The sequence below is a fragment of the Leptodactylus fuscus genome, chromosome 1 (assembly GCF_031893055.1).
Source record: "Leptodactylus fuscus isolate aLepFus1 chromosome 1, aLepFus1.hap2, whole genome shotgun sequence".
Taxonomy (NCBI): domain Eukaryota; kingdom Metazoa; phylum Chordata; class Amphibia; order Anura; family Leptodactylidae; genus Leptodactylus; species Leptodactylus fuscus.
The window spans coordinates 311,323,636-311,337,362 of NC_134265.1; the positions used below are offsets into that span (position 1 = coordinate 311,323,636).

The 13,727-nt window shown below is 47.3% G+C and overlaps 1 protein-coding gene across 1 annotated transcript in view; it reads left to right on the plus strand.

The window, feature by feature from the left end:
• Nucleotides 1-13,727, plus strand: part of LOC142218232 (uncharacterized) — a 72,439-nt gene that overhangs the window by 37,550 nt on the left and 21,162 nt on the right. The window contains exon 15 of the mRNA XM_075286830.1: nt 1,381-2,264. Coding sequence (XP_075142931.1) covers nt 1,381-2,264 — 884 coding nt within the window. The remainder of the gene's footprint in view (nt 1-1,380; nt 2,265-13,727) is intronic.

A 13,727-nucleotide genomic window follows, 5' to 3' on the forward strand; every position in this document is an offset into this window, starting at 1 on the left:
TCTCATATGACCCGGATTTGAAATCCACTATTCGTCTAAAATGGAGGTCACCTGATTTCGGTAGCCAATGACTTTTTCCGATTTTTTTCGATGCCTCCGGTGTCGTAATTCCTGTCCCACCTCCCCTGCGCTGTTATTAGTCCAAAAAAAGCGCCAGGGAAGGTGGGAGGGGAATCGAATTTTTTTGGAGTTTGCCACGTGATGTTCGATTTGAATCGAACACATCGAACAGCCTGATATCCGATCGAACATGTGTTCGATAGAACACTGTTCGCTCATCTCTATTAATTATCAACTATCCCCAATAAGCATTTAACCAAGAGTGTATTTCTGCTATGGGTATCAAATGAATGGCTATGTGTATGGGCAGATCCACAAAACTGCATCCTTTCCCCAAAAAAAGAAAGTGAAACACTTGGACGCAGATTTGACAGGACATCCAAAAATGTCCTGAAGAAGGTGAATCATTCAGGGGTTAATGTAGTTTGCAATTGGCTCATGGTGGTCATGAAATCATAGGCTTGATATCGCCATATCATATATTTCCATACTGATATAATACGTTTCGGAAGACTATTATGTTGCTTACTTAAAGGAATTAGAATCCCTTTTCCAGATAATATCACATTGGAATAGCCTTAAGAAAGGCTATTCATCGCTTACCTTTATATTTCTGCTCCGCGCTGGTGTTCCGTTGATATACTGTTTTTTCCCTATATGCAAATGAGTCTTCAGAGAGCACAGGCGACATTCCCCCTCTGCTTAAACAGTACAGGGGGCTTTCACCGTGCTCCTTGAAGACTCTCCAGCGACGTCTCTATCTTCTACAGCCGCACCTCTCTGTCGCGTCCTTTGTGTAGTCTTCTTCCAGCGAGCCTGTGTTCTAAATCTAAAGTCCATGCATGCAGCCACTGTGTTCGACCAAAGTAAAATGGCCGACTAGACTTGCATAGTTGGCTCTGCCTGAAGCCCGATGGCAGAGCTGACTGCGTATGCACAGAATTTATATTCCCTAAAGGAGGTTGGCCATAAAAAGACTACATGAAGGATGCAGTGGAGAAGATGGAAGCGTTGCTGGAGAGTCTTCGGGCAGCAGAGGGGATGCCCCCTGTACTGTTTGAGCACAGGAGGAATGCCCCCTGTGCTGTCGGGAGACTCATTTGCATATTGGGGAAAAAAAGTGTATTAATGGAACGCAGGGTGGGCATAAATATAAAGGCCGGGGACGAATAGCCTTTCTTAAGGCTAGTCTGACGTGATATTATCTGGAAAAGGGATTCTAATGATAGAGTCCCTTTAACATGCATAGAGTTATATGACAGTAAGAATGCATTTCCCATTATGCTACTTTCTTAGAATTTTCTCTTTATTTTATTGCAGAAAGTTACATTGGATCAGAATATTATTCAGATACCACCATTATGTGCGGTGGAAATAAATAATATAATTGACTTTTGGCTGACTAGAGATTGTCGTAAACTCACTGGGCACCAAAGAAAAGTCCTACATGAGGCCTGTACTGCGTGTCCTCTTCCACTCTATGTAGTGTGCGCTTATATGGAGTCTCTACAGTGGACATCCTATACCCCTGAAAGAGAAATCCTTCTACATCCTAACATCTCTAAGATGTATTCCTGGTTCCTATCAAGACTAGAGAAAAATCATGGCGACCAAGTAGTAAAAAAGAGCACATCTTACATTTCATTGTCCAGAAATGGCATAACCCAAGAAGAACTCCTGGATTTGCTGTCACTCGACCAAGCTGTAATGGATGAAATAAGACAATACCAGGGAATTACTGAGTCAGTGTTTCCAGAAGTGCTCTGGACCAAGCTACGTAGTGACTTTGGGATCCACCTGGTGGAACAAAGGACAGATGACAGCTATGTCATAAACTGGGCGCACAGCCACTTTAGGACTGTTTGTATGAATAGATACGTAAAGTCAAAGGATTATCAACTTTCTATACACTCTGGATTCGCCAGTTACTACCTGGAAAGCAAAAGTCGCCATAGAGTTAATAAAAATGATACCGCTACACCCGTCATGCCTCTGTCATGGGTGGTAAAGCGGGAAAATCAAACTGCTCATGTATTTAACCTGCGGAAAATCATTGGGATATCGTATCATCTGTTTCAGTCGAATCAAATACAACGTCTGGTGACAGAATGTATATACAATTATGAGTACCTGTTACATAAGGCCAGGGCTACCTCTGTGGTGGAAATCCAGGAAGACATAAAAGCAGCCATAAATCCTGAGCGGTAAGGCTTTTAGTATGGAGGGGAATGTATTTAACAAAACAAAAAGTAGGTATGCTTGTGTCCAGGGAATGGCCATAAGGAGAGATGAATAAACCTATGAAAATTCACCATGTCACTGTTTCCATTCACCATGTTTGTGGCATGCAAGACTATAAAGGCAGAAGTACGAATCTAAATCTTATATTTTATCCTCCCCTTAGTTCTATCTTTACTGCTATAATAGAAAATTTGTCCTATGGCAAAGGAAATCTTGAAAGTTTTCTCTATTTATGAATAATATTACATATGAATTTATACAAAGCCTTACTCCAAAATTTCTCTCTTAAAGTGAACCTTTCACCAGTTTCACCAACACCAGTTCTTTGCATTATTTAATAGGTGCTGCGGCACAGTTGGAATTTCTTCTCTAGTTTCCAATGTTCCTATAACGTCAGTTCTGATTTTCTGTTTTCTGCCTGATATGATAGTTTCTCTACTGTCAAGTGGGTGGTGTCAGCCAGGAGCAGGCAATGGGTGTGAGACCTCTCTGACACTGTCCAATCTCGTAAATAGTGTCAGGGCTGAGAATCACATCCCCTTGTCTGTTTTGTCCTAGGACCACCCACTTGACAGTAGAGAAACTTAGAGGCCTCTACTAACTTCATCTTCTTGCATCCTTTAATAGGTGTCACTCCACTGATTCTGGACCAGTTGACATTTTTTGTCTCTCACTTCCACCATTCCCAACCTATGATTTCTGTTAACGTCAGCACTAGAGATGAGCGAACACTAAAATGTTCGAGGTTCGAAATGCGATTCGAACAGCCGCTCAATGTTCGTGTGTTCGAACGGGTTTCGAACCCCATTATAGTCTATGGGGAACAGATACTCGTTAAGGGGGAAACCCAAATCCGTGTCTGGAGGGTCACCAAGTCCACTATGACACCCCAGGAAATGATGCCAACACCTCTGGAATGACACTGGGACAGCAGGGGAAGCATGTCTGGGGGCATCTAACACACCAAAGACCCTCTATTACCCCAACATCACTGCCTAACAACTACACACTTTCCACATTCAAAAAAACCTCTATCAAAGTGGGAAAATACCTGGAAACCTTCTTTACTCCCCAAATGGATGGACACAAACCCCAATTTAAGCTCAACAAACAGTAACAACCACCCCTTTAAATCACGTTCCCCATGACAACCACAAATGGAATAGGCAATGGGAATTCCAAAAGCCCTCACCCTTAACTGTCATTTTGAGTGTGTGTGTGTGTGTGTGTGTGTGTGTGTGTGTGATGTGGTAAGACCTTCCAAAATTCACTTTTCTAGCCCTTAACATGAGCCCTTCCAAACAAAGTTACAGGACCTTAAGCTGAGCTACCAGCAGAGATTGAGGCCCTTGGCATGAGTAGAGCCTTGTACCAGCAGTGTTTTTGGCACTTAGGGTGAGTTGAGCCTTGTACCAGCGTGTGTCCCTTAACATCAGGCGGGCCCTAAGTTCTGCGCTTTGCACAAAAGTTCCACATTAACTAGGCTGAATGGTACAAAGATTAGTAGGCCCGAGAACCAGGAACAGGTCTTGCAATGGCTGTCGGATAACGCTTAAAGCACATTGTCCACCAGCCAGGCAGCCTCTACCTCCTCTTACCCAACAGTCTTGTCCTCCTTCCACCCAAAATTCCCAATCTTCCCAGAACAATAACCCCAACTGTCCCTGCTCCCCAGAGCTGTTCTCCCTTCCTTTGACTGTACCACAACCTGCCCCTCCATTTCGCGATTCCACGGACCTAACAGACGAGTATCTGTGTCCAGATGCTCAAACACTAGAGTCTCCTCCATTCCATCTCCGGTCGATTTGGTGGCGGATGACCAGCAACCCACCCTCATCGACGACGATGAGACGCAGGTGCTGTCAGGGCAGCCAGTTGACATGCGCATTGTGCAGGAGGAGGAGGCGAGACAGGAGTTGGAAGAGGAGGTGGTGGACGACGAGGACACCGACCCCACCTGGACAAGGCAGATGTCAAGCTGGGAAAGTAGTGTGGATGTTGAGGCAGGTGCAGCACCAAAAAGGGTAGCTAGAGGCAGAGACATGTCCAGAGGCAGAGGTCAGCTGCTTTGCCGAAGCCAGGCCAGACCCGGAATGTCCGAAGATGTTCCCTTTTTTACCCAGCCCAGAAAAACTCCCCCATCGAGGGCACGTTTCTTGAAGGTGTAGAGTTTTTTCAAGGAATGCGCCGAGGACAGATATAGTGTCGTCTACACAATTTGCCTCTCGAAATCGAGTAGGGGCCCTGAGAAGAGCAACCTGTCCACCACTTCAATGCACCGTCATTTGGAATCCAAGCAATGGAATCAGTGGCAGGCAGCAACGGCAGGACAAACGTCGCCCGCCGTTCATGCCACTGCCTCTGCTCACAGTGCTGGCGATGCACTCCAGAGGACGAGCCAGGACATCACTTCATCTGCCTCCGCCACTTTGTTGACTTCTCCCTCATCCTCCCCTGTTTCTGTCTTATCTCCTTCTCCTGCACCATCAAAGGCACCATCAGGCGCTTCTTTACAACAACCCACCATCTCTCAGACATTGGAGCGCCGGCAGAAATACACCGCTAACCACCCACCCACGCAAGCCTAGAACGCCAACATCGCTAAACTGCTGGCCCAGGAGAGGTTGGCGTTCCGGCTTGTTGAAACTCCCGCCTTCCCGGACCTGATAGCAACTGTGGCACCTCACTATGCCGTCCCTAGCCGTCTCAACTTCTCCCGGTGTGGCGTCCCCGCCTTGCACCAGCACGTGTCACTCAACATCAGGTGGGCCCTTAGTTCCACGCTTTGCTGCAAGGTCCACTTGACCACCGACACTTGGACAAGCGCCTGTGGTCAGGGATGCTGCAGTGCTTATCTTTAATGACAGGCAGGGTGAATGTGGTGGAGTCTGTTCCCCGGGTGCAAACTGGGGTGGCCTATCTCCTCTCCCAGGCCAAAATTCATGGCAGGAGTAGACTGAAACCCTACGACGCTGCAACCTCCACCCCAGCTACTAGCGGCAAACGCTAAAACACTGGTGTGGGGAGACGTCAGCAGGCGGTGCTGAAGCTCATCAGCTTGGGGGACAGACAGCACAGTGCCTCCGAGGTCAGGGATGCCATCCTGGCTGAGATGGCATTTTTTTTTCCCTGCTACACCTGGGGCCTGGCATTTTTACGCCTGTGATAATGGCTGGAACCTGGTAGCGGCTCTGGAGCTTGCCAGCCTCCAACACGTTCCATGTTTGGCCCACGTCTAACCTAGTGGTGCAAAGTTTTTTAAAAACATACCCAAATGTACCGAAGCTACTGTTGAAAATGCGGCGCTTGTGCGCCCACTTTTGCAAGTGCACAGGAGTCGCTGCTAGCCTAAAAACACTCTAGCAAGGCCTACATCTGTCCAAACACAGGCTGTTGTCCGTCATTCACACACGCTGAAACCCTACAATACCATATCTTGAGCAGGGTGTGTGAGCTGCACAGACCTTTGATGGAGTTCCATCTACAAAACCCAAGGGTTCCTCAAAGTCAGCTCCCAAAGTTTCTGCACCATGAGTTTCCAGGGGTGGCAGAGTTATGGCTAGGGGCAGAGGCATGGATAGGGATGATGTCTAGGGGCAAAAGCAGTGTGGATGTGGAGGCAAGCTAAGCAGGAAAAACTGGGGGTACAAGCTAAGGCATGGACTGGGGTGATGTCTAGGGGCAAAAGCAGTGTGGATGTGGAGGCAAGCTAAGCAGGAAAAACTGGGGGTACAAGCTAAGGCATGGACTGGGGTGATGTCTAGGGGCAAAAGCAGTGTGGATGTGGAGGCAAGCTAAGCAGGAAAAACTGGGGGTACAAGCTAAGGCATGGACTGGGGTGATGTCTAGGGGCAAAAGCAGTGTGGATGTGGAGGCAAGCAAAGCAGGGAAAATGGTGGCTAGAGGCAAAGGGATGTCCATAGGCAGCAAGGGCAAAGATGCAAAACTCTCCCGTTTCAAGAATTTTCCTGACTTGTCTCCCCACAAAACATTCCTGGGAGGAGGGCTGAAACACCACCCTCCTCCTCCTCCGCTGTTAGATTGACCCCAGCTACGAGCTGAAAACGCTGCAACACTGGTGTGGGGAGACGTCAGCAGGCTGGGCTGAAGCTCATCAGCTTGGGAGACGGACAGCACACTGCCTCTGAGGTCAGGGATGCCATCCTGGATGAGATGGCAATTTGTTTATCCCCGCTGCCCCTGGGGCCAGGCTTTTTTGTCTTGTTGGAGGGCTCTGGAGCTTGCCAGCCTCCAACACGTTCCATGCCTGGCCCACGTGTTCAATGTAGTGGTGCAATGATTTTTAAAAACATACCCCAAATTAGCTGAGCTAAGGGTGAAAGTGCGGCACTTGGACACCCACTTTCCCAAGTCTACAGTACCTGGAGCTAGCCGCAATACACTCCAGCAAGGCCTACATCTGCCTGAAGCACCTACTGTTGTGCGAGGTCACCACACGCTCTAACCCTAGATACCGTATGTTCAGCAGGGTGTGTGAGCAGCAGAGACCTTTGATGGAGTACCAGCTACAAAACCCAAGGGTTCCTCAGAGTCAGCTCCCTCACTTTCTGCACCATGAGTTTCCATGGGTGGCAGACTTATGGCTAGAGGCACAGGCATGGATAGGGGTGATGTGTAGGGGCAAAAGCAGTGTGGATGTGGAGGCAAGCTAAGCAGCAAAAACTGGGGGTACAAGCAGCCGGTGGCATCATCACTGACAAGCACAGCTGTCTGTCAGCTGTCAGGCTTTCACCAAAATGAACAGACAATGGATAGACTCATCATATACATGTCAGTTACATGACAAATTTAGTGCAATTTGCAAGTCCAAGATGGTTTGGAGATCTGCGGAGAGGAATCTCACCACCTCTTGCGGGTGCCATCATTTGGAAGGCAAGCCCTGGGCTCAGTGGGTGAGAGCAAGCGCAGGATAATCGTCGTGTGGCCTGGCGGCCACTGCCTCTCCCACTGTTGACAGGGCTGGCGCTGCAGTCCAGACCAGCAGCCAGGACACCTCCACATCTGCCTCTGACACTTTGGGGAGTTCACCCTTATCCTCACCTTTTCCTGCCATTTCTCCTTTTGCCCGTGCCATCATGCGCCTCTTCCCAGCAACTCCCCATCTCCCAAGCCTTTCATTTCATGCTAAAGTACAGCGCAACCCACCCACATGCCCAAGGCTTCAACGGCCTCATCTCAAGAAATCTGGCCCAGGAGATGTTGGAATCCCGGCTGGGGGACACTCTGCCCTTTTTGGGCAGAGTGTCTACTGCGCCACCGCACTGTGCCGTCCACACCAGCACTTTCCCCCAAACATGAGGCGGTCCCTAAATTCAGCGCTTAGCCCTAAAGTTCCATGTGACCAGTTACGAATGGACAAGTGCATGCGGACAGGGACGCTACCTTTCAATTTGGGCACAGTGGTTGAATGTAGTTGAGGCGTGGACCGGGTCGCAAAATGTGGTGGCCTGACTTGTCTCCCCACACAACATTCCTGGGAGGAGGGCTGAAACACCACCCTCCTCCGCTGTTAAATTGACCCCAGCTACGAGCTGGAAACGCTGCAACACTGGTGTGGGGAGACGTCAGCGGGCCGTGCTGAAGCTCATCAGCTTGGGGGCCAGACAGCACACTGCCTACAAAGTGAGTCATGCCATCCTCGATGAGACGACAATGTGGTTTTTGCCACTGCACCTGGGCCCAGGCATGTTGTCATGTGTGATAATGGCCGTAACCTGGGATTGGCTCTGTAGCTTGGCAGCCTGCAACATATTCCATGCCTGGGCCACGTTTTTAACTCATTGCTGCTAATCTTTTGAAAAAGGTACCCCAATGTTCCTGAGCTACTGGTGAAAGTGTGGCGCTTGTGCGGATAGTTTTTAAAGTGTATAGTTGCCGCTGCTAGCCTCTATGCACTCCTACAACGCCTGTACCTGCTGGAACAACGGCTGTTGTGCGACGTCTCCACACTGCTGGCACTAAACATATCATGTGTTGAGCAGAGTGTGTGAGCAGCACAGACCTTTGATGTAGTTCCAACTCCAAAACCCTCGGGTTCGTCAAAGTCAACTCCCTCAGTTGCTCAACCATGAGTGGCCATGGGTGGCAGACTTATGTGAAATCCCATCCCATCCATTGCACTGGACACGAAACATTAGCATGCACTCAGCACAACTTCGGATATGGCAGCTGCGTTAAGCAGGGTGCAGGGTACAACACAGACCAGGCCCGAGCACCAGGAACAGGTGTTAGAAATACTTCAGCATCTGCCATTTCCTTCCAATTTTGGGGTTTTGGACCCGCCACCGACTTGTCTGGACCTAAGTGGGGATCATGAGACACAGTTGCCATCAAGGCAAGCTGTGGTCATGTGCGGTTTGCAGTAAGGGGGCAGTGCGCAATTGGAAGAGGAGTTGGTGGATGACGAGGCCACCGACCCCACATGGACAGGGGTGATGTCTAGGGACTAAAGCAGTGTAGATGTAGAGGGAAGCTAAATCAACAAAAAACCTGGGTAGAAGCAAAGGCATAAACTGGGGTGATGTTTAGGGGCTAAAGCAGTGTAGATGTGGAGGGAAGCTAATTCAACAAAAAAAAAAGGGTAGAAGCAAAGGCATAAACTGGGGTGATGTTTAGGGGCTAAAGCAGTGTAGATGTGGAGGGAAGCTAATTCAACAAAAAAAACAGGGTAGAAACAAAGGCATAAACTGGGGTGATGTTTAGGGGTGAAAGCAGTGTAGATGTGGAGGGAAGCTAAGCAGCAAAAACAGTGGGTAGAAGCAAAGGCATGCAAAACTCTACCCTGTTGGAAGACTTATTCCTAGGTCTGGAACACGTTAATGGCCCCCCTGGACAAATTACTGCCACTCAGGGGCCTAGTGTCACCAGGAGGGACAAGTATAGGCGCATGTTGTGGGAATACCTGGCCGACACCAGCTCTGTCCTCTCCGATCCCTCTGTGCTCTACAGCCTAAACTTATTTTCTCATCTTTTTTTCTGAACTGCACATCTCTTGCCTGCTTCCTTTGGGATCTTAGAAATGGTGGTCCACTTCCACAGATGGTAACTTCAATAGACAGTGTAACGGGAGTAGCTGAGGGATCGCTGTCTTAACCACTTTTTGGCACAAAATTAACTTCCAAAGCCAAATATGGTGCAAGTATATGATGCAAGGACACCTACACACCTATCTCTGACACATTGGGGAGTTCACCCTCATGCGCCCTTTTGGCCTGCACCATCATGCGCCTCTTCCCAGCCACTCCACATTTCCCAAGCTTTTCATTGCAGGCACAACCCACCCCCATGCCCAAGTCTTTAACAGCCTCATCGATAAACTGCTGGCCCTGGAGATGTTGGTGTTTGTTTATGCTTCTGGAGACCCAGGCCTTCCGTCAGCAGATGGCAGCTGGAGCACCTCCCTATGCTGGGCCTAGCCGTTACTACTTCTCTTGATGTGCTGTCCCTGCCTTGCGCCTGCATGTGTCCCATAACATCAGTCGGGCCCAGAGCTCTGCGCTTTGCTGCAAGGTCCACTTGACCACCGACACATGGACAAGCGCCTGTGGTCAGGGATGCTGCAGTGCTTATCTTTAATGACAGGCAGGGTGAATGTGGTGGAGTCTGTTTCCCGGGTGCAAACTGGGGTGGCCTATCTCCTCTCCCAGGCCAAAATTCATGGCAGGAGTAGACTGAAACCCTACGAAGCTGCAACCTCCACCCCAGCTACTAGCGGAAAACACTGTAACACTGGCATGGGGAGATGTCAGCAGGCCGTGCTGAAACTGATCAGCTTGGGGGACAGACAGCACAGTGCCTCCGAGGTCAGGGATGCCATCCTGGCTGAGATGGCATTTTTTTTCCCTGCTACACCTCGGGCCTGGCATTTTTGCGCCTGTGATAATGGCTGGAACCTGGTAGCAGATCTGGAGCTTGCCAGACTCAAACACGGTCCACGCATGGCCCACGTTTTCCAACTTGTTGGTGCCATGTTTCTTTGAAACCTACACCATTGTGCCTGATATACAGGTCAAAGTGGGGCCATTTTCGTAAGTGAGAACTAGCCTCTGCTAGGCAGAAAACATTCAGAGCACACTCCTCTCATCTTCGCACCGTTGGCTGGCGGAGGAAGACGAGGGGGTTGGAGTGGCATCTGATGTCCCTGTCCCACACGAGGCTAGAGGGTGCACTTCAGTGCATCCCATTGCTTCACCACAAATGGTGTGAAGGGGAGTGGAAAATGGAGGAAATGGAGAGTGACCCTTACAGTTGGGGCCAGCAAAGGCATGCCAAGTAACACACTGGCACACATGGCTGACTTCATCTTGGGTTGCTTTTCAACATATATTTCACATCATGAAGAACAAATAATACTGGATTTTTACAAGCCTCGAACCCCGGTCTAGGTCTAATGTCTGTTCCTTTCTTATATTAGGGGAGAGGGAAAAAAAATTACTTCAGTGATACGTTTAGCGTACATAGACTGACTATTAATGTGTATCCCACTTAGTGTTGTTAGGGTTACACACCGTCACAACCTGGCTAAAGCTTCTATAGCTGTTAATAAAGTCAACATAACTTTACGGTATCCAAAAAGACAGCTGGTACCGACAGAGAGCAAGACAAATGTCACCCAAAGCTGTGAGCTCTGAACACCCACAGTGACTTTGGCGTCATCATCATTATAAGGGAGCAGGTGGTAATAAATAACTTGGCAGTGCCTAAAACCCAAAAAGCTTATACAACTATATTTACATTAAGATACACAAATGACACTTTTCAGTAGCATGTCATGAGACAAGCTGATAAGCTCTTCCTTTGTGCAGTGCTATTTGAAAGTTAAACGCTGCCTTTATTTTAATTCTGGAGAAGGTGCAGACATTAGATTTAGAACATGTTGTCTTCATTGTCCAAATCCTCTATATAGGTAACGTGTTTTTCGGGCCGAGCTGTCTGGGAACGAGCTGGTGCAGCACTGACAACCTGGGTGAATATGGCAAGAGCCTGAGATGTAGGGTGAATGAATCCCCAAATTATTTGTGGAATTCCCAGTGAGACAATGGCACTATCTACCAGTAGCAAAAATTGTGGGTGCACGTAACCCCAATATATTCTTTGAATTACCAGTCAGAAACTGGCACTATATGGCAGTAGCAAGAAATGAGGGTATTTGTAACCCCAATATATTCTTTGAATTCCCAGTCAGACAATGGCACTATATACCAGTAGCAAAAATTGTGGGTGCACGTAACCCCCATATATTCTTTGAATTCCCAGTCAGACAATGGCACTGTATACCAGTAGTAAAAATTGTGGGTGCACATAACCCCCATATATTCTTTGAATTCCCAGTCAGACAATGGCACTGTATAGCAGTAGCAAAAATTGTGGGTGCACGTAACCCCCATATATTCTTTGAATTCCCAGTCAGACAATGGCACTATATACCAGTAGTAAAAATTGTGGGTGCACATAACCCCAATATATTCTTTGAATTCCCAGTGAGACAATGGCACTGTATAGCAGTAGCAAAAATTGTGGGTGCACGTAACCCCCATATATTCTTTGAATTCCCAGTCAGACAATGGCACTGTATACCAGTAGTAAAAATTGTGGGTGCACATAACCCCCATATATTCTTTGAATTCCCAGTCAGACAATGGCACTGTATAGCAGTAGCAAAAATTGTGGGTGCACGTAACCCCCATATATTCTTTGAATTCCCAGTCAGACAATGGCACTGTATACCAGTAGTAAAAATTGTGGGTGCACATAACCCCCATATATTCTTTGAATTCCCAGTCAGACAATGGCACTATATACCAGTAGCAAAAATTGTGGGTGCACGTAACCCCAATATATTCTTTGAATTCCCAGTCAGACAATGGCACTATATACCAGTAGCAAAAATTGTGGGTGCACGTAACCCCAATATATTCTTTGAATTACCAGTCAGAAACTGGCACTATATAGCAGTAGCAAAAATTGTGGGTGCACATAACCCCAATATAATCTTTGAATTCCCAGTGAGACAATGGCACTGTATAGCAGTAGCAAAAATTGTGGGTGCACGTAACCCCCATATATTCTTTGAATTCCCAGTCAGACAATGGCACTATATACCAGTAGCAAAAATTGTGGGTGCACGTAACCCCAATATATTCTTTGAATTACCAGTCAGAAACTGGCACTATATAGCAGTAGCAAAAATTGTGGGTGCACATAACCCCAATATAATCTTTGAATTCCCAGTGAGACAATGGCACTGTATAGCAGTAGCAAAAATTGTGGGTGCACGTAATCCCCATATATTCTTTGAATTCCCAGTCAGACAATGGCACTGTATACCAGTAGTAAAAATTGTGGGTGCACATAACCCCCATATATTCTTTGAATTCCCAGTCAGACAATGGCACTGTATAGCAGTAGCAAAAATTGTGGGTGCACGTAACCCCCATATATTCTTTGAATTCCCAGTCAGACAATGGCACTGTATACCAGTAGTAAAAATTGTGGGTGCACATAACCCCAATATATTCTTTGAATTCCCAGTAAGACAATGGCACTGTATAGCAGTAGCAAAAATTGTGGGTGCACGTAACCCCCATATATTCTTTGAATTCCCAGTCAGACAATGGCACTGTATACCAGTAGTAAAAATTGTGGGTGCACATAACCCCCATATATTCTTTGAATTCCCAGTCAGACAATGGCACTGTATAGCAGTAGCAAAAATTGTGGGTGCACGTAACCCCCATATATTCTTTGAATTCCCAGTCAGACAATGGCACTATATACCAGTAGCAAAACTTGTGGGTGCACGTAACCCCAATATATTCTTTGAATTACCAGTCAGAAACTGGCACTATATAGCAGTAGCAAAAATTGTGGGTGCACATAACCCCAATATAATCTTTGAATTCCCAGTGAGACAATGGCACTGTATAGCAGTAGCAAAAATTGTGGGTGCACGTAACCCCCATATATTCTTTGAATTCCCAGTCAGACAATGGCACTATATACCAGTAGTAAAAATTGTGGGTGCACATAACCCCAATATATTCTTTGAATTCCCAGTGAGACAATGGCACTGTATAGCAGTAGCAAAAATTGTGGGTGCACGTAACCCCCATATATTTTTTGAATTCCCAGTCAGACAATGGCACTGTATACCAGTAGTAAAAATTGTGGGTGCACATAACCCCCATATATTCTTTGAATTCCCAGTGAGACAATGGCACTGTATAGCAGTAGCAAAAATTGTGGGTGCACGTAACCCCCATATATTCTTTGAATTCCCAGTCAGACAATGGCACTGTATACCAGTAGTAAAAATTGTGGGTGCACATAACCCCAATATATTCTTTGAATTCCCAGTGAGACAATGGCACTGTATAGCAGTAACAAAAATTGTGGGTGCACGTAAC